General features: G+C 37.9%; 8 protein-coding genes across 12 annotated transcripts; 3 read left to right on the forward strand and 5 right to left on the reverse strand.

The window, feature by feature from the left end:
* Positions 1 to 7: 7 nt before the first annotated feature.
* LOC107266748 lies at positions 8 to 4,441 on the reverse strand. The gene is made up of 4 exons (XM_015737538.2): positions 4,121 to 4,441; positions 3,958 to 4,050; positions 3,639 to 3,800; positions 8 to 3,578 (listed from the first exon to the last, which is right to left on the reverse strand). Exons 1-4 carry the CDS (start codon positions 4,185 to 4,187, stop codon positions 1,144 to 1,146), a joined length of 2,757 nt encoding a protein of 918 aa, XP_015593024.1. The 5' UTR covers positions 4,188 to 4,441; the 3' UTR covers positions 8 to 1,143.
* Positions 4,442 to 4,657: 216 nt separating this feature from the next.
* On the forward strand, positions 4,658 to 12,995 carry LOC107266747 (rabankyrin-5). 4 transcript variants are annotated; one of them, XM_025083960.1, is made up of 14 exons: positions 4,658 to 4,710; positions 4,930 to 4,978; positions 5,042 to 5,244; positions 5,316 to 5,425; positions 5,498 to 5,757; positions 5,829 to 5,978; positions 9,658 to 10,061; positions 10,145 to 10,858; positions 10,948 to 11,220; positions 11,302 to 11,743; positions 11,826 to 12,023; positions 12,093 to 12,333; positions 12,405 to 12,660; positions 12,727 to 12,995. In XM_025083960.1, the coding sequence occupies exons 1-14, from the start codon at positions 4,673 to 4,675 to the stop codon at positions 12,854 to 12,856; spliced, it is 3,468 nt and encodes a 1,155-aa protein (XP_024939728.1). In that variant the 5' UTR covers positions 4,658 to 4,672; the 3' UTR covers positions 12,857 to 12,995. The 4 variants fall into 4 exon arrangements, with proteins under 4 accessions (XP_024939728.1, XP_015593022.1, XP_015593023.1 ...); XM_015737536.2 differs by having other exon boundaries at positions 4,665 to 4,728; positions 5,058 to 5,244; XM_015737537.2 differs by having other exon boundaries at positions 4,666 to 4,710; positions 5,058 to 5,244.
* LOC107266753 lies at positions 5,975 to 8,242 on the reverse strand. The gene is made up of 4 exons (XM_015737550.2): positions 7,672 to 8,242; positions 7,236 to 7,537; positions 6,941 to 7,126; positions 5,975 to 6,862 (listed from the first exon to the last, which is right to left on the reverse strand). Exons 2-4 carry the CDS (start codon positions 7,318 to 7,320, stop codon positions 6,582 to 6,584), a joined length of 552 nt encoding a protein of 183 aa, XP_015593036.1. The 5' UTR covers positions 7,321 to 7,537; positions 7,672 to 8,242; the 3' UTR covers positions 5,975 to 6,581.
* A 64-nt stretch (positions 12,996 to 13,059) lies between the features above and the next one.
* LOC107266755 (cytochrome b-c1 complex subunit 6, mitochondrial) lies at positions 13,060 to 13,949 on the reverse strand. Of its 2 annotated transcripts, none has more exons than XM_015737556.2 (3): positions 13,810 to 13,949; positions 13,604 to 13,705; positions 13,060 to 13,345 (listed from the first exon to the last, which is right to left on the reverse strand). In XM_015737556.2, the coding sequence occupies exons 2-3, from the start codon at positions 13,697 to 13,699 to the stop codon at positions 13,172 to 13,174; spliced, it is 270 nt and encodes an 89-aa protein (XP_015593042.1). In that variant the 5' UTR covers positions 13,700 to 13,705; positions 13,810 to 13,949; the 3' UTR covers positions 13,060 to 13,171. The 2 variants fall into 2 exon arrangements, with proteins under 2 accessions (XP_015593042.1, XP_015593043.1); XM_015737557.2 differs by having other exon boundaries at positions 13,788 to 13,818.
* Positions 13,950 to 14,252: 303 nt separating this feature from the next.
* Positions 14,253 to 14,723, forward strand: LOC112494203. Its single transcript, XM_025083969.1, has 2 exons — positions 14,253 to 14,362; positions 14,418 to 14,723. Exons 1-2 carry the CDS (start codon positions 14,330 to 14,332, stop codon positions 14,697 to 14,699), a joined length of 315 nt encoding a protein of 104 aa, XP_024939737.1. The 5' UTR covers positions 14,253 to 14,329; the 3' UTR covers positions 14,700 to 14,723.
* A 1,228-nt stretch (positions 14,724 to 15,951) lies between these two features.
* On the forward strand, positions 15,952 to 21,524 carry LOC107266746 (histone-lysine N-methyltransferase SETD1). The gene is made up of 9 exons (XM_025083957.1): positions 15,952 to 17,830; positions 17,902 to 18,177; positions 18,311 to 18,619; positions 18,718 to 18,981; positions 19,115 to 19,746; positions 19,834 to 20,467; positions 20,542 to 20,763; positions 20,835 to 21,092; positions 21,202 to 21,524. The coding sequence occupies exons 1-9, from the start codon at positions 16,088 to 16,090 to the stop codon at positions 21,373 to 21,375; spliced, it is 4,512 nt and encodes a 1,503-aa protein (XP_024939725.1). The 5' UTR covers positions 15,952 to 16,087; the 3' UTR covers positions 21,376 to 21,524.
* Positions 21,525 to 21,688: 164 nt separating this feature from the next.
* On the reverse strand, positions 21,689 to 22,713 carry LOC107266754 (mediator of RNA polymerase II transcription subunit 21). Its single transcript, XM_015737555.2, has 3 exons — positions 22,424 to 22,713; positions 22,223 to 22,334; positions 21,689 to 22,141 (listed from the first exon to the last, which is right to left on the reverse strand). Exons 1-3 carry the CDS (start codon positions 22,463 to 22,465, stop codon positions 21,759 to 21,761), a joined length of 537 nt encoding a protein of 178 aa, XP_015593041.1. The 5' UTR covers positions 22,466 to 22,713; the 3' UTR covers positions 21,689 to 21,758.
* A 144-nt stretch (positions 22,714 to 22,857) lies between these two features.
* LOC107266752 (serine/threonine-protein phosphatase Pgam5, mitochondrial) lies at positions 22,858 to 24,599 on the reverse strand. Its single transcript, XM_015737549.2, has 5 exons — positions 24,298 to 24,599; positions 23,947 to 24,125; positions 23,657 to 23,871; positions 23,446 to 23,576; positions 22,858 to 23,370 (listed from the first exon to the last, which is right to left on the reverse strand). Exons 1-5 carry the CDS (start codon positions 24,465 to 24,467, stop codon positions 23,220 to 23,222), a joined length of 846 nt encoding a protein of 281 aa, XP_015593035.1. The 5' UTR covers positions 24,468 to 24,599; the 3' UTR covers positions 22,858 to 23,219.
* Between the last annotated feature and the right edge of the window lie 1,433 nt (positions 24,600 to 26,032).

A 26,032-nucleotide genomic window follows, 5' to 3' on the forward strand; every position in this document is an offset into this window, starting at 1 on the left:
AATGGGATCTTTATAATGATTATTCATATAATTTACATGATTTTCAAAGTATGTACATCGTAAGTCCTGCCAGATATATAATTATAATATAAGCGATCAAATAGCCATCCGCGTCCCTTTGCGTATTACTGTCGGCGTAGTGATAAATAAGTCAAAGAAAAAAAAAACATTTCGTAAATTCATCGTCACTCGACACTATTGTTTCCCTTTAATCCTGAAATCTAATAGCCGGGTAGGAAAAACAAAGTCAATATAAAAGGAAAAATAAATGTAAACTTTTACCGTACTCCTTTTTTTACGGATTCGATCAATAAATGTATACAATAATAACCCCATGTATACTACCAATTTGTTAGTAACACTTTTTGTTCATTGCTTCATTAACTGAATCAAATTAATTGGCTGCCAGAGTAAATGTGATAAAAAAAACGATTCAAATAAACAAATAAAGTGGAATGAATGTGACAACACAGAACTATGAATAAGTATTTGTAAAAAATAACAAAAACTTTGAGAAAAACAATGTTTTCTGTATTGTACTGTGATCAAGTAACTAAAGGTTCAATGACCAGTCTAATATTTATACTGTAACACGCAGAGTGTATTTTGCAATTATATAACTGCATTTATTGCATGAACGCCATTTGCAAATTCATTACAATTCTTCGGATGCCTGAATCATTTTGCTGTTTATTATAGTATAGTGGGTACCCAAAAAAAAGACCGCACCATCAATAGCATTAGGGTAGACAATGTACATACATGACAATAACAAAAAGGATGCGACATAGTTCGGCCAATTAACCATAATTGATAACAATTCGTCGTGTTACATAAACAGCGGCTCCTAAGTCGCAAGAGACACTCGTGGTAATCAATATTCTCTTTTTAACTGATGAGACTCCGACGTGCTGGGACGCCGTAAAAAAGTGAAAATTATCATGACACTGAACGCAGTCAAATCGTTATACTATAAAGCGTCTTTGCCGCATTAACGAATAATCGACGTCACTGACATAATTTTTTCTTTTTCTTATTCGCCATTTATTTTCTGTTACTCCTTGTTCCACTCGTTTCTTTGATTTCTTCAATAAAATCGTATGACGATTTGTTCTACAAATTTTCCATGACTTTTCTCTACAATCATTCAATGATCGTGCACTCATCTTCACTTCCAGCGGGCTTCTCACTCGCGTCGCATGTACTCAATTTCCTGGACTGCATTCTCAACGCGAGTTCCATGTCTTCTTTATCAAGGACTTCCTTCTTAACTTGACTGTCTTTTTTACCAGACTCTTCTTCTTTTATCCGGGGTCGCTCTTGGTTACCCTTTCGTTTTTTATTCGATCTATTTCGAGAATCAGCACGGGCCTTATACGATTTCTCTACTACCGATCTGGTTGATCTTCTCAATCTGTATGTAGACCCAAGACCATCGATCGCCATTTCGGAGCCGTCGTTTCCATATTCAAAGGATGTCGAAGAATCTCCCGGGAAACTCTTTATCATATCCTGTAACGGAATCTCATCAGGACTCAATAGACCTTTTGTATCCTCCGTTTGAATTCCATGATCTTCGATATGCTGAAGGAAGGAAATATATTCTTCAGCATACTTTTCGGAATTGTCACCACTAGTTGTGGCAGTGGATTCAATTCTATTATCTGATACTTCGTTTTCCTCATTATTATCAGAGTTTTCGGTTTTTTTCAATACCGAATGTCCTATACACTTTTCATAATCGCGAGCAATTACGTCGTACACTTGTATCGATTTATCAGCAGTCGGAACAGGACTGCACATTGTTGACTGATCTACCTTTTCAGTCGAATCAAAAGCGATTGTTGTAGGATTGTCGATAAGTTTATTCAAATTTTCAAAGTCCTGCTGTGTGTCATCGCTATCACTAGAATCTTCTGACTCCGATGCAGAATCCCTGACGCATTTCATTTCCAATGGAAGTTGTACCTTCTTTGACTTGACAATATTCATATTCCCTTTGTCCTGATTCTCTTCGTTAGCCGTAGACTTACAGTATGCATTGTATTCGCGAATTACGTCAGAATTTACCTCTACCAATTTCGATATAGTTTTGCGAATAGCTTTGTGAAAGCGTCTTGTCGTTGTGTGTATAGTTTTTTCCGTGTTATCTTCACTGAGTAATATGCTCAATCTGGCCTTTAAGTTATAGAAAATTTTATTTATTTGACGACCATGAAGTCGTATAGGATTTTCAGGCCGATTCTCTGTTCCATCATTTTCAAAATCATCAGGACCATTCCGACGTTTGGAATAACTTCGTCCAAACATTGAACTACTTTTGAGTTTATTATCCACATCATCTGAATCGCTGTCGATTTCTATAACATTCGTACAGGTATCTGTAACATTTGGGAGAGTTTGCGGTTTTGGTAAAAGGAAGCGTGCACGTTTTTGACTTCCATCACTGCGATTGGGTATTGAAACCATAGGCATTTTACCACCACGGTAAGTCAACCTTCCTCGTGATGATGTGGGTACCAGTCTTGGTGGTAGTGACGGACGTTGCAAAGGATTCGGATGTCTTTGTGAGTGATACTGAAAATGTGGTTGTGAGTGGCGTGGCGGTTGCGCAAAACGCGGTGGTCTCACGAAACGTGGTGAATATAGTTGAACCTGTTGATTAGACTGTTGAGGTTGCGACCGACGCTGCGACGATGACGAGGAAACTGAAGTCAAAGTAGAGGCCGACATCGTAGGCAAGGATGAATGAAATCCTACAGACGACTGATCACTAGTACTTGAGAGCGCTGGCATTTCAAACGTAGAATTAAAGATCGGTACTTTCGGTACCGATTGGAGTAAATTTGCAGTAGGTACTGCGTTTATGGTCATGGTACTTCTGTAAGGCACCATGGGCGGAACGACGATGGAGTCTTGTTTACCAGTATTAGTACCGGTATCAACTTGAGATTGCACTCGGGAACCAGCTGTGGATGCTGTAGTGTTGCACGGGCTGGAAACCTCGCTTGTACGGTCCACTTCAGGAAGATAACCCGTACGGGAAGTGCTTTGAGTGAGGTTAGATTTTATCATGATTGGCCGATGAACTTGAGTACGTTTCGCAGCGCCATTTATCACTCTGATCCTTGGAGGAATGGTACTGATGCCCGGTTTTCGTTTCACGAAGGCCCCGGCTGCGGTACTAACGTCAGGTGTAAAAATGTCGTCATCATCCTCCGAATTCGAACCGGTTTTTCGACGTTTACGTTTCCGTTTACGTGGACAACAAAGACTCTCGTCCAAATGCATCTTCTCTTGTACTTCCCAGAATGGCATTCTTTTGTCGTTTTGTAATATTCGCGTAACCGTTTGAACGTGCTGTAATAAAGCCCAACACACTGCTCTTGATGTATAAAGATCCAGAGGATCACACACAAAACATTTCCACTTTTCATCTGCTTCAATATTCCTTCTTACTGAGGAATTGAAGTTACGCTTTATACATTTATAACAGAATGTATTACTACAATACGAGCAGCAATAAAGATTTCCACCATTAGCACACCATCTACAAAACATATCTGTTGCATCCTCTCCTATAAAACAAAGGTATAACATTAGAAATTTCTTTTCAAGATATACAAAATATTACATACCTTGCTCAAAAGTTCCATCACCGTAAAACTGGCGACATTTTGCACAAAGTAAAGTACGCAATACCGGATGTTCAAACATGTCACAAGCCCTAGCTGGTGCTGAACCAATATGAATGTCACAAGCAGTACAATGAAGCCTGCGAAATCGCACTGAAGCTATATCTAAAAAAATAGCAAGAAAATAAATTTGAGGACAGTAGTGTGTAGTAATGAGATCAAATGAATCAAGAGGGAAAACGAGTACAGGATGCTCTTATTTACAGCTGATATGAAAAAGGCTAATATAAAATCCACAAATTCTTTGCAGAAATGTGCGTACCATTGCCAAACAGTAATTTGTAAAAATCGCTCTCCTCCTGAGAAATGGTGGGTGGGATGCAGGCACTCGAAGGAACGACTGCTCCGGGTGTCACTATAGAATTATGTAGGTTAGATCAGAGAATGAGTTGTTATAGAGGCAACCACAACTAAATGATGCTCACCGTTTTCTTTACTTTCTGCCTCCTTCACCTCCTTCACTTCAACCTCGAGCATACTCGAGATGTCCATATTGGCGAATTATTAACGCCCGAAATACGAACAGATACTTTTCAAAACACTCGCCGTAAAGCCGCCATTTTCGTACAACTGCCCGGTGCTCCGGCCTCACGCGTGCTCAATAATGCCAACGTCGTTCCATCGAAAAATTTCCACTAAATGCCTGCATGTTCTCTTATCGACTGTATCAATACTCTCATACGTATTTGGTACTTAGAATGTATAGATACAATGGAGTATATAGAAAATTATAAAAATGTTATGACTTAATTAATAACGTAAATAAGCAGCTGTGGACTTTAATATACTTTGTCTATCAAAAGTTGTAATTTATAGAACTGTTTAACTAAAGTAAGCTTTCGCATTGTTAATTAGATAACGTTTACAGTACTATCTTTACGGACACAATCGATAGAAATTTTCATCGGTAACTTAGTAACTGTTATACCGACTAAGCAAATGAAACAATTTATTATATTTAGGGAATTTCGTTATTTATGTGTGCCAACGATTTTATCAGTGAAACAAGTGCCAGGTGAAGATATGTTTAATTGTAGGGGCGTATTTATTGTTAATTAAATATTTAATATTTTATTATATAAACTGACAATACAGATTGTATTCGAAACATTAACTTTATGTATCGTCCAGTTTTCGACGAGTTTTTTCTGGGAATATAAGTTAAAAGAAAATACTGCAGTTAGTGTACTGTCAGAAAAAACCTGTCATGCAATATTTTTTTTCTGTATTTCAGTACATTTGTTGACGTACGCCGACAAAGAGTTTCGTTTTTGCAATCATGGGTAAGTTCTTTGTTATCCTATGAGACATTCTATGTAAAAGTATAAATACTGAATGTATTACAGAGTATTAAACTTACAGGGGATGCAGTAGAATCCCAGAAAGGACAACATTTGTCTTTGCTTAGAGAGCAGTATGTGAAGTTATATGCTGCAAACGCAGAACTTCAACAAAAATATGCTATTGCAACAGCAGCTTCTAAGGAATCTGGATTTATTGGGAGGTTATTGGCTACCATAGCGTCATTGCATGGACAACAACGGTATAGGTATGTTTATGTATTTGCAATTTAGAAATTCTTAGTTTACATTATATTTGTAAATAAATTATTTTTTTCAGTGATATTATTATTAAACTATCCAATCAAGAAATACCGGCACATAAATTTATACTTGCTGCTCGTAGTGATATTTGGAATGACTCTGCCATATCCAACATGACAATGCTTGGTATGTTAATTTTTTTTAAATTCCTCTATTTTGATTAAATTATATTTGTATCACTTATTGAAATAATTTCAGATTGGAGTCATCTGGATTGTGTAGTTGGATTTGCATTACTCAAATGGATATATACAAGTACAGTCAAGCAGGAGAACCTGTCTCTCGAGTTAATGAGGGCAGCTACTAGCTTCCAGTTATTAGATTTAGTTGAACAATGTGAAAAGTATCTTATAGGTATAACGAGCTTGCAAGATTGCGTCCGTTTCTACACAGCAGCCGAAGAATTGGGTACAACGAATTTGCGAGATCACTGTAGCTCTCTTATATCAACACATTGGGTAAGTTATCATTAAAATAAATGAACAATTCAAATGCTTACAAAGTCTGAATATTTTAATTCTCTTCGCAGGAAGACTTAACTGGAGAGGATTTTAAAGAAATGCCAGGCACTCTTTTATATCAATTACTAAAAACTAAAAGCGAATACCCATTACACTCTGCAGTTCGCCTTATTCGAGAGGATGTGGTCTTCTTATATTTGGTAGAGCACAATGCTGAGGTAAATACTTTATCAAATTTAATAATATATTAAATACATGCATTTAATATCTAAAAATCCGTCATCCCTATCCATACAAAAATCATTAATCACTCATAATACTTTCTTCTCCATTTGCAATAGTTTTCCCAGTAATATCCATAAATTTAGAAATCACTTGAACAGTGCTCAATAGTACTGTTGGAATTTTTTCTAGTACACGTTACGCCTACACATCATCCCTATGACAATGCATCTCCTATCGAGTATTCAGTCCTGAATTACAATTTCTTTCATACCACTATTTCTCATATAGCTTACACATTATAATGATAATTATATAAGTCATAACAATAATAAGTCACAGCTCACTTGATTACTTACACGTTAATATAAGTAATTTGTCTCAACTTTAAAATACGTTTAAACACCTAGGTCCGGGCGTGCAAGCGTATGAAAGTACCTCCATTCTCAAAAATTTTCGTGTCTTTAGTTACCTACCATTGAATATTATCAGCTAGACAACTTTGTTCACATTAATCATGTATGACTTCTTAAAGATAAATTCTAGAATCTCGAAAATTGACAAGCTCAACAATGAATCTTGTCTTAAGTAATTTACAATTAGAATTGCATAAAACATATTGTCACTAAAAGTAATAATTGAACGGAACTAAATGTCTGCAATCTCTTCATTGACTGTGATCCATTACAGAAATGATAACTGCAGAAACAATATTCTGCTGGTGCGTAGCGTGTTTCCCCTGCCTTATCAAAAAAGCAGCGCTCATCGTATGGAGTTGTTACAATTTTCTCCTTAGTTTGCCACTGTTGCTTATCGGTGTCGTAAACTTGAAAGTGCTCCCTCTGCATTGCACAGCCACGTTCGACAGTCGTTATTGTAGCTATAAGAAAAAGTGAAAAGAATGAATTCTATCTACTGCGTGGCAACGGCAATAAATTGTAAATCGATAAGGACTTACTTCCATTGTTCAATGTCAAATAAAAGGCCCTCTTGGCACAGAGAGTTGATTTCGGACAGTAAATCCTGAATCTTGAACTCTCGTCAAACTGAGAACAAAGCTGATTCGGTTCCTCACTTCTGCTTCCCGGTGGTGTAATTGTACATTTGAAACAATATATTCCTTCGGCATTTATCCACGTAAAATCTATAAAAGAAAAATATTAAACAATAGATTTCTGCAGTACAGGCAAAATTCAAAGTTTTTTGCGATAACTCATTCTATTTTACAATATTTTTCTGAAATGGATACGTACATGGAAAGAGTAACAGAGCGTGGATGAATATTCTGACTGGATTTCTTGGCGCCATTGTATTTCTATATAATACACGACAACGCATAGGACTTACTCACACTCGGTTCTAGAAAAATATTTGTTGCGCGTGACATTATTAAACCATAATTGGCCCCTCGATAAAATGCTATATGAATATAAATTGTCAAATTTATTTGATCAGCCGCTAACAGTCGAATAATAATGTGAAGCCCAGTTGGTGTGGTAGTCGTTAGATAACGGGACGCTGATTTTCGGTTTCCTTTTTTTATCTACGTCGTTTCCTATGGAAGCATAAAGTTTCCTCGTATTTACAGACTTGTGATATATAAGCATTCGTTGAATTGATTACTCATTTAACATTTGCATTTCCAAGGTATCCATACATTATTTAAAAACAGTTTGAAAAATACGATACCTATTACATAAATCACTGTCAGGAGAACGTATTGATAGGTTTATTTTTTACGTAGATGTTAATCGTCATCTTAGAAAGATATGATAATTCCAATATACTTTGATGGTTTGAAAGCTTACTTCATGACGCATTTTCAAACGTACACAGGTCGCGAAGCTTACGTGCGCGGAAGAAAACAAATTATTTGAATTTGAAAAGTCAGAAAAATTTAGTCAAGTGATTAACCTTCGTTGAATTACAAGTTTATAGTTCATTTAATACTTAATATGATAGAATTACACAGATTCACGATTTTCGAACATTTTTTACGAAGTTCACAGTTATTTTTTTTTACTGAATTCCAATTCCCCTAATACTCGCAGAAAATAGTTTTGGAAATGTCGCGCACTGTAGCCTACTTATGACGAAGCATCTAGTGGCTCGTTTCAATATTCTGAAATGTCTCTTTAATGGATCCTGTGTCTACGCGTACCAGCTCGAACATGCCGGCGTAAAAGCTTGCCTGAATAATCACTTCACGGGCAAGATAAAATTGTGTGGTTTAGAGATTCAGTAGGAAACTGCTGATTCTTTCATCGAAAGCTGCCCATGGTCAACGTGCAGCTATATTCCGCGCCACGTCATCTCCCCTTCCAAAGAAACAAGTAGCACATTTCCACGCCTCTTCAGGGCCGTACGCATTCAGAAATCCGAGGGAATTATTCCGAAAGAGAATAAAAAATAACATTGACACGTACTTACAAGAAAAGTACCCGAGGCCCCTATCCCCCAATTTTGTTACACCTCGGTAGGTAAATAGAGTGCCTCGAGACATGAAAATGATGCTCATTAATAAAAACAACATTAGCGGCCCATATTCGTTTCTACGGGGTGAAATACCCCCTTACATAGGTAAAAAACGGCTTTTGTATCAGATCGATTACCGCGGAAAGTATGCGAAATACAAAAAAAATTTCTTTCTACAAAAGTTTCATTGTAAGAACTCGAAATGTCAAAAATCACATTCTGAATCCAAATATATATGATAAACCATCACTTTACATCGTTTTCCCCTGAAAGTAGTAGGGGATTTGTTGCACACATGATAAAAACAAATCTCACCTCATTCGCGCATATCTGCAGGAGTTTATGTATATAACTATAATAAAATCAGCAAAATAAGAAGTGTGTTTAAAAATAATCTCCAGAGAAAACAAAGTACACTTAAATACAAGCATATCCACAGGCTTGATTCATTGTAGTCGATTACAGACAATGCGGCGTATTTTATTCTTAAAATCAATTGACGTTCCAACTAGCCTCCTCAGTACAACGTACATACACCGTACGACATATTTGTTGTATCCGAACGCAGTTTCAGGGAACGTATAATTTTGTTGTTTATTTCGGACATTTGCTATGGTGCAAGTTAATCCAATAAACGTGCTTAACGTTCGGCTAGCTATGTTCAGCGTTTTGCCATATCAAGAAACTCCAATTAATCATGTTGAAAGAGAGTCACCCAATACTTTCAGAGAAAAACGATGTAAAGCGATGGTATATCATATATATTTGGATTCAAAATGCGATTTTGCACACTCGAATTCCGAAAATAAGTATTGTAGAGGTAATTATCAACTTATAAAAAATGTTAAAAAAGTTTTTGATAACGTCATCTGAAAAAAGTACGTTCGAAAACATGAAACTTTTGTAGAAAGAATTTTTTTGTATTGCGCATATTTTCCGCAATAGTCGATCTGATGGGAAAATCGCCTCGCACCTATGTAAGAGTGTTTCACCCCGCAGAACCGAATATGGGCCGATAATTTTATGAACACTTTTCGTGTCTCGAGGCAATCTATTTACCTATCAAGTTTCAGCAAAATCGGGGGGAACTTCGATTACTTTCCTTGTTAGACATCTATACAAAAATCAACTAGGGATACGTTTAGTAAAATTAGGAGTTTTAACGTTACTGGCAGTCTAAAGACATTGTACGATTTTCAGCTATCAAAATCCGTGAATGCAGTTGATTCGAAAGGTGAAAGGGCACTGGAAGTTGCCCTGAAGGCACGACAACCCTCCTTAGCTCGCACCCTTATTGAGCATCAAGCGAACGTGTGTGCCAGGGATGCACGTGGACTCACATTACTCCAATCAGCAATTTTGAAAGGCGATTCCTATTCTGCAGAATTCATTATAGAGCAGTTGGAGAATAGTGGTAACGCGGAAAAACTCTCCCATCCAATTCAATTTTTGGATAACAACAAAGACATTGAGGATATAAAAGAATTTGAAGGATGTACTGCACTGCATCTAATAGCCAATCATGATACAGAGGATATGACTTCCGTTGCATCCAGATTAATTCAGGCTGGCATTGATCCGAACATACAGGATCACAGAGGATGGTAGTTTTCATGAACGATCGATTTTTCTACTTTTATTACATACACGTATCTGATTGAATATGTTTTATTCAAATGATTTTTAGGACAGCGCTACACAGTAGCATTTCAGAAAATAATGAACGGCTTTTTGATCTGCTGTTGAATTCGCCCAACATATGTTTAGACAAGGCAACAAATGACGGTCATACACCATTGTGCTTCGCTCTGAATATTGATCCTTTCTTAAAGTCCTATGCTGAGAAACTTTTGGCGAAAGGTGCCATTGGCAATCCTCTCTACACAACTACTGGCGATACTCTCCTGCATATACTAGCCAGAGAAGCACGTGAAGATGCAGCACTTTTTTTGATCCAGCACTCAAAGAGCAATCTTGCCAAAGCCAACTCCGAAGGATACACTGTACTTCATGAAGCTTGTAAAGCTGGTTTAGTTGAACTCACTAGAATGTTACTGAAGCATGGTGCACCCACGACCGTGGTGACAGTTTCCGGTGGAGAAGCCCCCATTCATTTAGCTGTATCAAATCAACACTTGGGTGTCGTACTGGCGTTATTGGATTCAGATGACTCAGACGTACAATTGAATCTAAAGGATTACAGTGGCGAGACTTCTCTCAGTCTTGCAATTAAAGCGCCTTTAAAGAAGGGCCGTGAAATAGTGGCAGCCCTGATAAAGGCAGGCGCCAATATTAATCAGTGCAATGAGAAAGGTCTGACTTTGTTACACCAGGCAATTTTAAAGGAGGATTCGGCCACTGCTATTTTCCTGCTGGAAAATGGTGCTAATATGAATGCGAAGTATGTGCCATTATTTACTTAACCTTATATAATATCGTCAACAAAATTAAATAACAGCAGTGGTATATTGTGATATACCTGTTTTATAGAACGGCTGACGGAGAAACGCCATTACAACTGTGTGTGCACTGCAGACTTGGCGAAGTCGTAGAAGCTCTCTGTAGACGAGGGGTTGACACTTCAATAGGTTGTCCACTCTGGGATGCCCTAGACTCGGATCAGGAAGATACAGCTTCTATTTTAGTTGCGCACGGTGCTGATACTGATTGCTGGGGTCCAGGTCCTGATGGTTCTCAACAGACTCTTCTTCATCGAGCCATAGATGATAATAAGGAGGACATTGCTCAATTCCTCATTAGAAGGTAAATTTTGTATTAAAAGATTTCAACGTTATTGGAATCTCATTAAGCAATGGAGGTTATTATTTTATTGCATTTTTTCAGTGGTTGTTCTCTCAACACACCACGGCGTCCTGGTCCGGATGGCTCAGGTGGCGAGGAAGCCAGAGACAATTGCACCCCACTACACCTGTGCTGTCAGTGGGGACTTGAGCAAGTCGTCCAAACGCTTGTGGAGCACGGAGCTAACGTAAATGCACGCGATTCCGAGGGAAAAACTCCAGTCCATGTAGCCATACAAAATCAGCACGCTCAGATAATATCTTTGCTACTGTGTCATCCTAATATAGATCTATCATTGAGAGACAAGAGAGGCATGAGTCCATTCGCAACTGCTTTAACTGTACGAAATCACAAAGCTGCTCAAGCTATCCTAGAAAGGTTACCTACAGCAGCAGAGCAATTCGACAATAAAGGAAGAAATTTCTTGCACATGGCCATTCAAAAAGGTGACCTTGAAAGTGTACTCTTCCTGCTGTCCATACAGGTACTTTAATGTCACAAACCCAATTCACTCAAAGTGAATCACTTTCATACGTTCTTAATACGTTAATTGTTTTTATTGTTAGGTCAACGTAAATTCTAGAGTACAGGACGTAACTCAAACAACACCGCTACACCTTGCAGCAGTTTCAGGGAACGAGATGCTTGTAAGGAGTTTGATTTTAGCTGGTGCGCGCATCAATGAGACCGATGCACACAGGAACACTGCGTTACATGCAGCAGCCAAGGCTGGTCAAGCTTCTGTAGTATCCGCATTACTCCAGGTATTGTTCCCGTCAATGAATATATGAAATTCGTGCGGTGATAATCTATAAAATTTATTGTACATACAGAATAATATTAATTTCGATGCGGTGAATGCTGACGGTGATAACGCATTACATGTTACTGTAAGAGAAGGACATGTTGCCGTAGTCAGAGCCTTGTTGACTGAGTGTACCCTAGATGCTGAAACTGTAAATCTCAAAGGTCGAAATCCCTTGCATGAACTAGCACGGTATGGTAGAGATAATGCTGCAACGATATGTGAATTGTTTTTGGAGTGTATGCCTCAATATCCACTAAACAACCCTGGTTAGTGACAAAAATTTATTTAGTTATACATATATCTCAGACATTTGAAGATTAATCGAGTTTGTCTTCAGATTTGGATGGCAACACCCCATTGCTGATAGCGTACATGAAAGGCAATGGTAATCTATGTCGAACACTTGTAAAATCTGGTGCCTGCCTTGGATACATGAATAAAGATGGTATAACGATATTCAACTATCAGGTTGCAACCAAGCAGTTACTCTTTAGACTGTTGGACTCTTTAACACAAGAGGCTCCATGGGCGGAAAAGGACCTTTGTCTAGAGTGTGGTACAAAATTCACATTGACAATGCGTAAACATCATTGGTGAGCATGGTAGTAGAATTTTTTTAAGTTTACATGAGATGTAACTTTTTTATAATCAACTTACAGTCGTCATTGCGGAAGAATCTTGTGCAGTAAATGTTCCAGTCAAGATGTTCCGATATTAAAATTTGGCCAAGATAAACCAGTGCGCGTATGCGCGGTGTGCTTTGACGTACTACAAGTTGGTACGGAATAGCAGGAGACTCGAACAAATCAAAGTTTATAACTTAAAGCATGTCATTTCAATATGGAGATTATTTACTATATTAAATCTATGTAAGGTTAGATTAATAAGAAGAATTGAAATAAAGAATATTTCATTGCACAATGAAAAACTTGTCAAAATAAGATTGCTATTATATGCATACTACGATAAGTATATTTTATTAAACGAAATTGTACTCTTGATTTTATCTTATTTATTTCTAATTTCAAATCTTATATACATCATGGCAGATCGAACTATGAATACTTAATTCAAGATCTAGTAACCAATTGCCAAACAATTAATTTATTTCAGTTTGCTAAAGAGTGTCTTGGCAGCGCAATGATCCACACAGTGTACATAGTCAAACAACTCCTCCAAGCAGGTTTCGGCTGTTTGGGTTCTTGAATTTACACGATCATTACATGTATTAAGCTTCTCCTGAAGACTAACACAACTTGGCTGCTGTGCGCATTTCTCCTATATCAAAGAAATAACAATTTTCCAATATACAACATAAATAACGATTTAAAAAATTATATCATTTTCATCACATGTCACTCTAGTTTTATGTAATAACATTGGGAAAAAATGGTTACACATCGAAAATCGATAAAACCAACACTAAGCTGACATAAAAAAAATCAAAAAATTCATGTACTCATGAACAAAATTCTAAACAAGTGTCCAGCTTAATCTATATTTTTATTATATAATATTGATGGTGAAAAAACTTACACGAAGCACTTTTTGAGGATCGACCAATTCAGGTTCCTCGTCGTCCGCCTTAACACTGGGTACGAAGCGATTGAAGAAGCCCTGGAGAAGCGACATTTTTTCCTAAAATAATTGTTTGTTCATTCAAATATCTCACAGAATTGAAAGACTAACTAGAGGCAAGTTAACAATATAATTTTTCAACCTCAATGTAATGATGTACCTACCGACTCTGAATTGCAAATGGCTACGATCGTTCTAGACTATCTAGAGAATAAGGCCGGAAAACACACTATATGCTATACATGCTTTTGTAGATGTACATATATGTGCACACATAAATGATGTATTAATAGGGAATTACAAGGCGTAAACTACGTTTTTTCTCTCCAGCATCAGTCTTAACTTTAGTATTAACAGAAGTGCATTTTTAATATTTTTGAAACATTTTTTAAATAGCTAAATGGACTGCGGCAGCCAACAATACAGAAGATAAAACATAATGATGAGTGTGAATGATAGATCGTACAAAAAACGGGCGCAGCTACAGGTACAATATTAATTTTCAATTAAAAATAGTACATCTTCAAGGATTAAAATCAGATGGATTTCAAGCCTGAAGGATCGTATGCCTTGCAGCTGCAGACGACAGGTCCGCGCATGTGAAACAGCGTTACTTTCTTCTCAAGCGTGTTAACTGATTTGCTGATGGGACATTTAAAAGTTCCCCTAGGACGCAATTGACCAATGCGCAGATTAATGCCATTCATCATCGGGACGGCAAGTTTTTTTTTAATAATTATCCACAAGAAATTTTTTCAAATTGTCTATGCAGATGCACCTGGCTATATCAGAGAATGCCAACACCGCAGAGAGCACTCAGGTATTTCACGTGGGACATTGTTCAGCCTCTCGTGGACGTCGTACGTCGTCTACGAGGAGCGTTAAAGACGCAACGTGTCTTGGACGGCGGCCTTTATTCCCATTTGGAAAAAATCGCATCCGCGTTGCATTTGCCACGGGAAGCCTTTCCGATCAGATCTACAACAACATGGGACCTGGTGTGGAAAGCTTCCTAGATCTCGAGTTGCGGAAATGGCCGTATCATGATTCCTGATTAAAAAAAGGGGGTTGGTGCGACGGGCACCACGGTTCCTCGCTAGAAGGATGGCGTCACACCAAAGTGCCATGAAATCAGTTCTTTCGCTTTCTTAACTTACAACTTATTGCCATCTGATAATCATGACCTCATCGTCTGTCACTGAATAAGAATTAGCTCAACGTGTAAAATCATTCGGCAGCCAGTGCTAAGCTCATTTGTGCCTGAGAAAATACACCGAGTAGCCGAGCGCGGCGCGTCGTGTGGACAGTCAAACTTTGAGGTGCTTTTGCGCTGGCGTGTCCTAAAGATTGCGCCGATAAAACGAGACTTTTCGCGGCAAAGAGGATCATCCGGAGATCAGAAACATTTGCATTGGATACCGAGAGAAGGGCCAAGTGTTAATAATATTAGGAACTACGGTGAGAACGAGCGAAGAGAAATGAGAACTGAAGAAAAAAGGAGCCCTATCTGAATGAGTCTTCAAGGTTGGGTTTGCACTAATGATAGTTACATCTTTTTTGGATTCCTAGAGAGTGAATACCAAAGAAACTGTCCACGAAGAGATTTTCGAACGTATATCTCCTCTAGGTCAAACCATCTAATGGGACTCGGTATTATACACTTGACTACATTTTGAGGTTATGTTATGCTCATCTGGACTTTACGAGCTCTTGTCCCAAATTTTAATAATCATTCATGATGAGATAATAAAAATATCGATGGACGGGAATGTTTGATACTCTATTTGTTCTTTTGGATTGCAATATTGAAATAACAACTTAAAGCAGTCGTTACCTCGTGTTATATTGAAGATTATTAAACATCTATCTAACTGAGAATTACCTTTGTAAAGTTCCTAAATTACGTTCGTATTTTCCCTATTCCGTTTAAATTTAATGTTTAATTATTCTTTATATCCATCTTTTGTAATCGCGTAAATAGTTTGTTACGATAATTTTTACAAAGCACCCCAAGTGATGTTCTTCAGTGAATCTTTAAACTCTTACATCAATTAAAAAAATTAAGTTGCTTATAACATTTACACGGTATGTGCAATTGTGCAGTGCATCTCTGACCATTTAATAAACATGTACAGTGCATTATTTAAAAACAACAATAAAAAGGAACACAAAACAAAAAGTTCTAAATATCTCTCATAAGACTGTAGCAGAGTGTTGTTTTTCTTCATTATGAAATGCTTTAATACCAGTTATAAATTAATATCCAATTAATTTGTGATTAAAAATAATAATTGGTAAATATAACCCAAGAATCATCTCTACTGTGGTTTTCAAAACAGAAGTGTATCTACAATTTTTCAACATCAGTTATTGTATTTAATGTTGATCTTCGATTAGTGTTAGATATTAGAATTTTGATTGAATGGATGATGCCTGGAGGCAATGAACGGTATGGAGAGACATGGACATGGTCATGGACATTCACATACACACTCCCACCACCATCACCACCATCACCATCATCATTCGTCCCATGGAAATTCTCAAAGCACATCACAGAACTCAAGTCAGCCCACAAAACATAGCCATAGCCATGCTACACATTCACAGAAAGAATCGGTGGCTGGGCAGACCTCTCAGAAGCTCAGGAACTACAAACTACTCGTTGATCCATTCTTAGTAAAGGGAGCAACAAAGCTCTATCGTTATGATGGTGCTGTACCAGGAGATCCTACTTATCCCTTGGTGCAGCTTCGCGATCCTCGATCTCAACTCACCCGAATCTGGACTAGACTGGAGCAACTCGACCTACCCGTGCCTCGGTTCAAGATTGATTCAAATTATTGTGGTGAACCTCCGCCCCTTGAGGTGACATTTTGTCACTTGAATGATAACATCGACAGAACTTTCTTAACAGACATGGTTCAAAAATTTGGTACAATTGAGGAACTAACTATTTATTATCATCCACTGACAAATAAACATCTGGGAATAGCCAGAGTCGTTTTTGAAACAACAAAGGCTTCAAAAGCCTGTGTGGAGAAACTTAACAATACATCTGTTATGGGTAAAGTCCTGCGAGTTTTCTTAGATGCATTTGGCGAGGAGTGCAAAAAAATTTATGAAGACCTTACAATAGAGAAAAAGCCTGAGAAGAAGATTGAAAAGGAAGTGAAGCCAGAAAGCGACCAGGAAAAACAAACACCAATAGAAAAAAATCCACCGGAAGAGCGTGAAGAATATAGGGTCAGTAAAAAGACTGTTTCTGGTTTGGAGAAATCCAGAGAACCATACATAGAGAATTCAAGGTTTAATAAATTTCGTGATTATCCTACACCTAGTGGTAGTACCGGAAGTGATCTCGGTTATGGTACCGCACCAAGTGAACTGAATTATTCCAGTAATTACTCTCAAAATTCTACACCAGCAACTAATTACGATTACTACTACCCTGGTTACCACCATCAGCCTCCGAACAGTTACATGACTAATCTACCCCAAGGGGTTTCCCAAAATTTATCCCTTCCACAAAATTCTAATATGTGGTGGGGAACGAATTCCGGCCCACCTCCTGGTTACCCACCACCAGCTGTCTGGCCGGCATCGCACGGACCTAATCTGGAGAGTCCTAGCTTGTTACCCGTTACCAAGGCTTCCAGTACAAAATCACAGCATCAAACGCCCAAAAAGAAAGAGGAGAATCAGGTGCCAATAAAGAACTCGTTGCGCGATTCTCCTGTGGAATCTCGAAAAACCTTGGATCTGGATACCAGGATTGCGATGCTCTTGAAGGACAAGGCTGGAGGTATGGCTCCGCCGTTTCTACAATTCGGTAGCGATTCTGAAGATGATAAGAAGTCACAACTCGCCGAGGAGGAGATGCTCTCGGAGCCACCTAGTCCCTTTCTCTCTATTGAGATATACAAGTCTTGCTTTGAAAAGATGACAGAGCGCAGCAAAGAAAGACGGAAAGTACACGAGAACAATGTTAATCAGTTCTCCGTTGACGAGGACTTGGGTAGCGTTATAAGTTCTAGTGAGGATGAAGCATTGTTAGGCAGTTATAGTCCTGCTCTGGATGATGCTGAACCAGAACCACCGAAGGAACCACCACCACCTCCTCCACCAGATGACGATAGAATGTCCTTAAGTCCTTTGAGTTCTGGGGATGAGAAAATTGAGGAAGTAAGGATGAAACTGTTACTTGATTTTCACTGGAACCTTGAATACTATCACCTATATCATCATTTCTTCAGGTGGTGGCGCAAACAGAGCCTGCGAATCAGTTGTACCCAGGAGCTGGTTATCCTGGACAATTGGCTCATTATCCACACACGGATGTATACAATTGGCCCCGACCTGCGCAATATCCTTATCCTTATGGAGCGGCTTATTTACCCAACCATTATCAGCCGACGGCTTCAGCTGTACCTGGTGCCGTGGGGACTCCTCAGGGACCTGGATATTATCCAACTCTTCAATCTAGATTACAAGCAATAGCGAATCACAGCATTGCAAAAGATAAACCACAGGTGAATACCCTTACCACAGTTTTAAGAAGACAGCCTGTAAAAAGCTTTCTTATTGCACAATGTATAGCATTATTGTCCGGTTCCACCTATGATATATTAAAGCTTTAATAGAGTATAACATTATTTTGTTCAGGGCCCTACCATTAATGGGGTATTAAACAGGGTCGTCAATGAGCTCAAGCAGATACTAAAGAAAGACTTTAACAAGAAAATGGTAGAAAATACTGCCTTCAAATTATTCGAAGTATGGTGGGACGAGAAGAAATCAGAAAAGAATCAAACCACCGGTGGAGAAACTGTTGTTAATAATGCCGTCAAGGACGAAACTCCTAAACCCCAAGGACTTTCGTCACTTTTGGAACAGGCCACTCCTCTGGGACTGAAGTATGAAGGTTTTGGTTTAGGTATTAGAGCCAGTATGCCAAAAATGCCATCGTTCAGAGTAAGTAAATATTGCAGCATATTTTTTGTTTAAAAATCGCTTTAATGCATTGTCAATAATTTACAAAGATTTAAACTATAACGTAATTATTTTACCAGCGCAAAATCAAAGCGCCCAGTCCATTACCACAAGATGAGGACAGTCGTCAATCGGATCGTGTCGATACCGAACCTATTGAGAGTGGCAGTGATATAGACTTGCCACTTGTTCAAAAGGTTAAAAGATCACTTCCTAGTGCTTCATCGTCGTCATCCTCTTCGTCGTCTAATGAGAGTTCCAGTGTGGAATCTAGTAGCGAATCGACAAGTAGTTCAAGTGAAAGTTCTGATGACGAGGACAGCTCCAGCATTTCGCAGGATGAGGTAGATTTAAAAGTTATATTCACTTTTAATAAGTTCTACTTTGTCTGCCTTCATGCAGACGGACAACCAAAATGACATTTGGAATTGTAGTACAATTATTAAAAACATAATTGTTTATTTATTCTTATATCAGGACTCCGACGTTCATGTACCTGATGATCGACCTCTAGCATGTAATTCCGAGGATCCTGATATCCTTATGGAATTCGCTATTCAGAGATCACTGGATTGCCCAACACCTACTGGTCGTGAAACGCCTGTTCCTGATCTGAAGATTCAGGATCCGGACACGAATGACTTCCCGCAGTATGATAACGAGGCTAGCCCGTTATTATCGCCTGTAACTATTCAAGATATCAGGGACGGACGTTCATTAAGAACAGGACTGACAGAATTGGAAGTGAAACTCGAAAATAACAAGACGCCGGACATGGATCTGGACAAGATAAAATCTTCAGAGGAAACGTCAAAGATTATGAAGACAGAGAACTTGCTGATGACAATGGGCAAAGGTGAACCGCACGATATTCAAAAGATGGAGAGTTCAGCTGCTGAGGCTCTTATGACTTTAGCTGGACAGGACAACATTATCAGGCATAAAAGTCCTGGACCTATCCAGCCTAATATCATCAGAGCCCTTCAAACTATGTCTACGAAGTACATCAATGATGAGCCCATCCTCAAAGAGTCGGAAAAAATTGAAATGTTCAGCGAGATACCGACCACGGATTCGGAAGAGGAGAGTCTTGAGATCAGAAGGTTAAGGTATGTGAACAAATCTTCATTAACAATTACATTATTAAAAATCGTACCACGGATAAAAAATCTGATTGAATATCGTCATTGCCTTAGATTCCAAGCTGAATCAGATCTTCGGTTAAATGGTCAACGAAGTCCGAGTACACCTGGTTCCCAGGCTTCGCAGGTTTATATGGAACACTCGTACTCATTACCACCGGCTCCGGAACCATTAGTTGAATCTGCACCACAACCTGAACCAGTCCCAGTGAAAACGAAACCCCCGAAACCGCTGAAGCCTGAGAGGATCAAAGACAAGACGGATAAAAGCAACAAGAGGAAGTACAACAAGTACTCGAAACTGCATACGCACCAGAGTCGTGAACGGGAGAAAGAAAATATACAGAATGATTTTGTATATGAAAAATCACCCAGGAAGTTTCAGGAACAGTCTATCGCATACAAGGAGAGAGATCTTATGTCGGAGATGGGAATACTCTATGAATTCCTTACCAGAGGTATCGACGCAGAAGACGTCGAATATCTCAGGAGAAGCTACGAAGCTCTGCTCGCAGATGATACTCAGGGTTATTGGCTTAATGATACTCACTGGGTGGATCATCCTGCAACAGATATTCCTAGTCCGGCCAAAAGAAGAAAACGAGACGAGCTCAGATTACATGTGACCGGAAGTGCTAGAACGGAAGGTTACTACAAGGTCGATGTACGAGAAAAGGCCAAACATAAGGTATGCATTAAGTCAATCAAATTATCTATCGACAATTTATACTTTATAATCAATCAATCATTTTCTGCCTGTAGCATCATTACACTCTAAGTATACAAAGAACCAATGACGTGGAAGAAAGCGGAGGTTCTTATATAGGAGCTGACGGTACTATGAACGGACCAAAAACAAATTCTAAAGCTCTCACCGGAAAAATGCAAGCTCTGTCACGCGAAGCACGAAGTAATCAGCGTCGCTTATTAACAGCCTTTGGAATTGATACGGACAGCGATCTTTTAAAATTCAATCAATTAAAGGTATGCGCCATACTAATACAACTAGTACGAAAATTTCGCATCCTTTGTTAATGATCTTATTATCTCTTCAGTTCCGGAAGAAACAGTTGAAATTCGCAAAGTCCGGCATTCACGACTGGGGCTTATTCGCCATGGAGCCAATTGCAGCCGACGAAATGGTTATAGAATATGTCGGGCAAATGGTTAGGCCTGTTGTAGCTGATTTAAGAGAATCGCAATATGAAGCGACAGGAATAGGAAGCTCCTACCTCTTTCGTATTGACTTGGACACCATTATCGATGCGACAAAGTGTGGTAATTTGGCGAGATTCATCAACCATAGCTGCAACGTAAGTTTTATTATTTTTTCTTGAGAATCATGAACCATTTCAGGAACTATATGCGACATAAGATAATAATTGTACAATTGTTTTCTTTTTATCTTTCTTTGATTTACAGCCTAACTGTTATGCGAAAGTGATAACCATTGAGAGCCAGAAGAAGATAGTGATCTACAGTAAACAACCGATTGGCGTGAACGAAGAAATCACATATGATTACAAGTTCCCGTTGGAGGATGATAAAATTCCCTGTCTCTGTGGAGCTCCCCAATGTCGGGGTACTCTTAATTAAACAGTTCATCATGATCTCCTACATCCTCCTGATTCTCACAACTCATGGGCGCTACTCATTTTCTTGTAAATAAAACTACCCTTCTCCACCACTCTATCCCACGTTCACCCATGTAAACATTTTATAAAAATCCAACGAAAAACGATAAATTATCGTCCTGTGTTTTCTCTTTAATATACCATTCAAAAGTAAGACAACTATGTTTGTGCTGGGGCTCTTTCAAAATATTTATTTTATAATAGCACAAAAATGATCAAGAACACTAAACCAGCACTAATTTATCATTTTTAGAACTAAAGGTAAATTCAAAACATTCAGGAAAAAATCTTGTTTATTTAAGAATTAAGTTTTATACAGGATGCTTATTACTGAATTGAAATTGATTATTGATTGGAATTTGGTGATGGATCAGGGAGTTGATGAGAATTTGTGGAAGGCACGTTATTCATGGAACTTAGGGGTTCTTGTTTGAAATTGGTTATAGGATTTAAATTTGTATTAATTATTGCTGTTGCTGTAGGATTCTGCATATCTAATTGGCTCTGAGCAATATCTTGCAGTGCTGCTTGGATTCTCTGTAGCAGTGCTTCACCTTGTCTTACAATTTCTTCTAGTTGTTCTCCAGCTTCTTGATTTTCTTGTTCAAGACGACTCAAACTGGCTACTTGGAGTTCTTGTGAGGATTCTTCACTTGGAAGGCTTTCTATCAATGTATCGATGTCTTTGGCACATCTTGCTATCAGCGTTGCAAACAGTGCAGCATAATCTAAATCATACAGGCAATGTCAAACTAGATATCTGATTATAAATTACTTTTATAAAATAATTCTTTAAATTCAAATATTACCTTCTTGGGTCTGATGGGGCTGTGGTGTTCCTATACGATCAAAGCCAGGAAATTTACTCGGTGTGGAATATTGCTGTAGAATTCCAACACTGTTGCAGAAATGTTCTGCTTGCTAAATGAAAATAAATTTTGTAAATGATAAATTGCGCATATAATATACCTTCCATAATATAATTATGTAAAGTTAACCTGTCATATTACCTGATTTATGGTGTCCTGCAGTTGTGTCAAACGATCAGCCATGTTTATAATACGATTTCTTAACCTCTTACAAATTGTACTGATGACTGATAAAACTTAATGTCATAATAGGTTACTTTATTGATACCCTACTTCATTGATGCAGAAGAAGCTCTCAATTTTATCTAAGGTTTAAAGTGATTTTAAAGTCAATAAGAAACATATTACTCATGCATTTACAAATTACGCTCTACAGCTCGATCGTCAATAAGCCACTGAAACCAATTGAGAATTTATGCAGTTGCAGCTATTGCCATTGCCCACAGAACCAATTACAATTGGGGAAATTGTAACTACAGCTTCATCAAATACAAAAATTCGAAAACACATTTTCCTAAAATAAAATAAAATTACGGTTGAGTGGATTATGGGTGAAATGCAAATCTTATTTAAAATATAGTAAAATTTAACGGTGATTTATTCGCTGGATACAATTATTACAAAATACTAATACAGTATAAAACCTCGAATGATATCTTATACTTCATACAAATACTTCACGTTCCAAAAAAAAGAGAAATTATTATAAAAATCACTAAGGAGATATTGTCAACGAGGGCCAATCCTCGTGTATTCTGTCAAATGAAAGGTACATTGTCTCCAGTACATCTTCTGTAACCATTGTGCACTCATGAGGCTGACACTCTTTACTGTGGATTCATGACATAATAAACAAACACATGCTAGGTAATCCAATTTCACGCAGCTTATAAACTGTGATTTACTGAATTATAACCAATCGTTATATTGACTGAGCTTAACTCGATGTGATATTTCGAGGTAACATATGACCTGTATCCCCTAGGCAGCGTAGAGATACTCTGCCACTTGGTAATATACTTAACCAAGTAATACTTGCATGATTTAAAGTGATACGCATCCATGCTTCAGGTGGAAATTGTAAAGCTCTGTAAATAACATATTGAACAGTTATATAAATATTGCTTCATTTGCTAAGATTAGCATTAATAAGTTTAACCAACCTGCACACAAAATATCTTATAACATTGGCATGGCAAACGATAACTGTATATGAATCTTTTTCTTGACTAGGTTCTGCTCTATGAAAATATTTTCTAAATGCAGCTTCTATTCTTGGGCCATCTTGAAAGAACTGAAATAGAAAAATTGTTATATAAAAACTAGTGAAGACTGTCATAATATTGTTAATAAATCAGAGAATTTTAAGCGTACATATCTTTCTGACTTCCAATGACCAATTGATGGTTCTGGAGGAATAGGAGCACCCTCAATTAATAAACTATCATCTTCAACAGGTACATCTGAAATACTTTTTTCAATGATCTTTGAAGTCTCTTGGGCTCTTGCCATTGTAGATCTAATAATAAGAGAATAAGGCATTCCTAACTCGGCCAAGCGCTTTCCAGTTGCTTCAGCTTGTCTTCTACCTATTTTTTTGTACATATTAACAAAAGTGCACTCATAATGAATATACGATGGAATATATCCTCAAAAATACCTACCAAGGTCAGTCAATATTCTTTCTACATCAGTTCTACCTCCGGTATTGTACTGGCCATGCCGAATAAGGAACAGATGCCGTATTACTTTAGGTTTTTTAGTTTCAAGTTTTTCATTGTAATCATTTTCAGCTGTTTCATCATTTATTTGCACAGGTTTTATTAAACTTTTAGGATCCCGTCTGTAAACACAATAAGAAACAATTATTGGTCATCTAATTCTTTCAAATTTCACAAAGATAGCAGAATTAAGAGTGTTTTCTTATAAGAAAGTTTCAATAACACATACAATAATACAAATTAAAAATAATTTCAAACGTTATCAACAAATGTATTGACTAAACATGTGCTAACCTATCCCAGTTGTGGTCCCACTTAACCGATGGCGAGAAATTGGTTGTCCAAGAATTACACACTTTTGCAGTGTCGGTGCTACCATATACATTATAATAAAATAATACTGCACCACCTACAGCTCCCAAGCCTGTAATAGCATACTTTTGAAAACGCGTGAGAGCCGGCATTATAATCGAAAAATTTAAGCAATTTAAAGCTACCTCACAGCTCAAACTGAGCTATAATTAGCAACGAATAGTACAAATGGCAATTGATCACAGCTGACAGCAGCGGTGCTGCCCGTGGCTATTGTCGCTGATCACGGGGTAAACTGACCTCAGTGAAATTAGCCGGGCAATTTTAACTTTTTATCATACCAAATCGATTGGTGGTCGTTTGGTGGTCATTGGTGGCCTAATAAAAACATTTGGTGGTCAGTCATTCTTTTATAATCAAATAATCTAAATTTGACCGTGAAGTTAGCCGAAATTTTTTTTTTTAAACGAATTAGGTTTTTCAGGTGCTCAATCGATGCGTAATCGTTTGGTGGTAACGAATATCATAATTAAAATGTTTGGTGGTCGATAGTTTTCGTAAAAAATTAAAGAAACGATTGCAGTGTCCAGCTTGACTGGATATGGGTGTAGGAACACACATTTACGGTCGATAAAACAGATATTTCTGAACAGATTCTCCCTTCGAAAGAATTAATCAATGCAAGAACGCTAGCCGATGGTTGGTAGTCTAATTAAAACATTTGGTGGTCACCAATTAATGCACGAGATATGAAGAGTCATACCTCCGCTGCACGGCGAGCACCAAAGGCTGTGATTGGCTGAGAAATGGATTTGGGGCATTCGACCAATAAAATGCGTTCACCTTCTTAGCGATGTTTCCGCTGTACTCAGAATTTTACTTCTGGTGATATTGACGCTCTGGAGTCTTCTTAATAATAATCTGAGACTTTCGCTTACGTTACTGTGTCGCCTCATGCTCCGTTTTGGATTAATACACATTCATTTCTTTATCGTTTGACTTGTTCCACCATTTATGGCATTTGGTAAGATCAATAATCTATGTGGGTGTTTTTGGAGTACTTTGGAGTACAAGCATTATATAAATTTCGTATAGCACTTGCTTTTGGAGTAACTTTTCACTTCGCATTATGTACCTGATACCCAGACCTTTCTTTGAACGTCGTTATTACTGTTTTATAGGGAAATAAAATGAAAGTGATTAATTCAGTGTATTTAAAACATAGTCAGTGTAGAGCACAGTGTCAAGTGTCATCAATCAAATAAAGACAAGTCTCCATAAGAGAATTACCATGATCTTGTACGGTTTTTCATGATTGAATAAATCTACTGAATATATGAAGTACATTGGTGTTTATCATACATTTACATTTTGGAGCCGAGGCATCTATTGCCAATAACTATTTGTGATACGTGATCTAGTACATGGTCTTCTACTATTTTTTTCCAGGTTTGCAGCTTAATTTTAGTATCACAATCAGAATGCAATTTTGCAAGTGGACCATATTACAATTATGTATTAGCACTGGAATGTGGATGTGCTGTCATCCCTGCGTATGGTGTAATATGACGATAAGATCAAGCCAATTGCTGCTTACAATGATGTTTATTGTTGCTATGCTCCATTAATTGATGACCACCAAATGTTTCAATTAGACTACCAATCGTCGGCTAGTGTTTCTGCTTCGAACGGGACCATGCCGAGCAAAATCGGTTTA

Source organism: Cephus cinctus, unplaced genomic scaffold (assembly GCF_000341935.2).
Source record: "Cephus cinctus unplaced genomic scaffold, Ccin1 Ccin1_scaffold0330, whole genome shotgun sequence".
Classification (NCBI taxonomy): Eukaryota; Metazoa; Arthropoda; class Insecta; order Hymenoptera; family Cephidae; genus Cephus; species Cephus cinctus.

Coding starts and splice junctions, on each gene's coding strand:
- LOC107266752 (XM_015737549.2), bottom strand. CDS start 24,467: ATGCCGGCTCTCACGCGTTTTCAAAAGTATGCTATTACAGGCTTGGGA. Junction 24,126..24,297: donor TGGGACCACAACTGGGATAG/GTTAGCACATGT, acceptor TTGTGTTTACAG/ACGGGATCCTAAAAGTTTAA. Junction 23,371..23,445: donor ATAAGATATTTTGTGTGCAG/GTTGGTTAAACT, acceptor TGTTATTTACAG/AGCTTTACAATTTCCACCTG.
- LOC107266753 (XM_015737550.2), bottom strand. CDS start 7,320: ATGCGTTGTCGTGTATTATATAGAAATACAATGGCGCCAAGAAATCCA. Junction 7,127..7,235: donor CGCTCTGTTACTCTTTCCAT/GTACGTATCCAT, acceptor TTTCTTTTATAG/ATTTTACGTGGATAAATGCC. Junction 6,863..6,940: donor TTTGACATTGAACAATGGAA/GTAAGTCCTTAT, acceptor TTTTTCTTATAG/CTACAATAACGACTGTCGAA.
- LOC107266755 (XM_015737556.2), bottom strand. CDS start 13,699: ATGTCGCTTCTCCAGGGCTTCTTCAATCGCTTCGTACCCAGTGTTAAG. Junction 13,346..13,603: donor ATCCTCAAAAAGTGCTTCGT/GTAAGTTTTTTC, acceptor TCTTTGATATAG/GAGAAATGCGCACAGCAGCC.
- LOC107266746 (XM_025083957.1), top strand. CDS start 16,088: ATGAACGGTATGGAGAGACATGGACATGGTCATGGACATTCACATACA. Junction 18,620..18,717: donor CAAAAATGCCATCGTTCAGA/GTAAGTAAATAT, acceptor TTATTTTACCAG/CGCAAAATCAAAGCGCCCAG. Junction 20,468..20,541: donor GAGAAAAGGCCAAACATAAG/GTATGCATTAAG, acceptor TTCTGCCTGTAG/CATCATTACACTCTAAGTAT.
- LOC107266754 (XM_015737555.2), bottom strand. CDS start 22,465: ATGGCTGATCGTTTGACACAACTGCAGGACACCATAAATCAG. Junction 22,335..22,423: donor TGCAGGACACCATAAATCAG/GTAATATGACAG, acceptor ATTTTCATTTAG/CAAGCAGAACATTTCTGCAA. Junction 22,142..22,222: donor GCCCCATCAGACCCAAGAAG/GTAATATTTGAA, acceptor TGTATGATTTAG/ATTATGCTGCACTGTTTGCA.
- LOC107266747 (XM_025083960.1), top strand. CDS start 4,673: ATGTGTGCCAACGATTTTATCAGTGAAACAAGTGCCAG. Junction 4,979..5,041: donor TTTCGTTTTTGCAATCATGG/GTAAGTTCTTTG, acceptor AATGTATTACAG/AGTATTAAACTTACAGGGGA. Junction 10,859..10,947: donor GGTGCTAATATGAATGCGAA/GTATGTGCCATT, acceptor CCTGTTTTATAG/AACGGCTGACGGAGAAACGC.
- LOC107266748 (XM_015737538.2), bottom strand. CDS start 4,187: ATGGACATCTCGAGTATGCTCGAGGTTGAAGTGAAGGAGGTGAAGGAG. Junction 4,051..4,120: donor GGCAGAAAGTAAAGAAAACG/GTGAGCATCATT, acceptor ATAATTCTATAG/TGACACCCGGAGCAGTCGTT. Junction 3,579..3,638: donor TGATGGAACTTTTGAGCAAG/GTATGTAATATT, acceptor TTTGTTTTATAG/GAGAGGATGCAACAGATATG.
- LOC112494203 (XM_025083969.1), top strand. CDS start 14,330: ATGCGCAGATTAATGCCATTCATCATCGGGACG. Junction 14,363..14,417: donor TGCCATTCATCATCGGGACG/GCAAGTTTTTTT, acceptor TTGTCTATGCAG/ATGCACCTGGCTATATCAGA.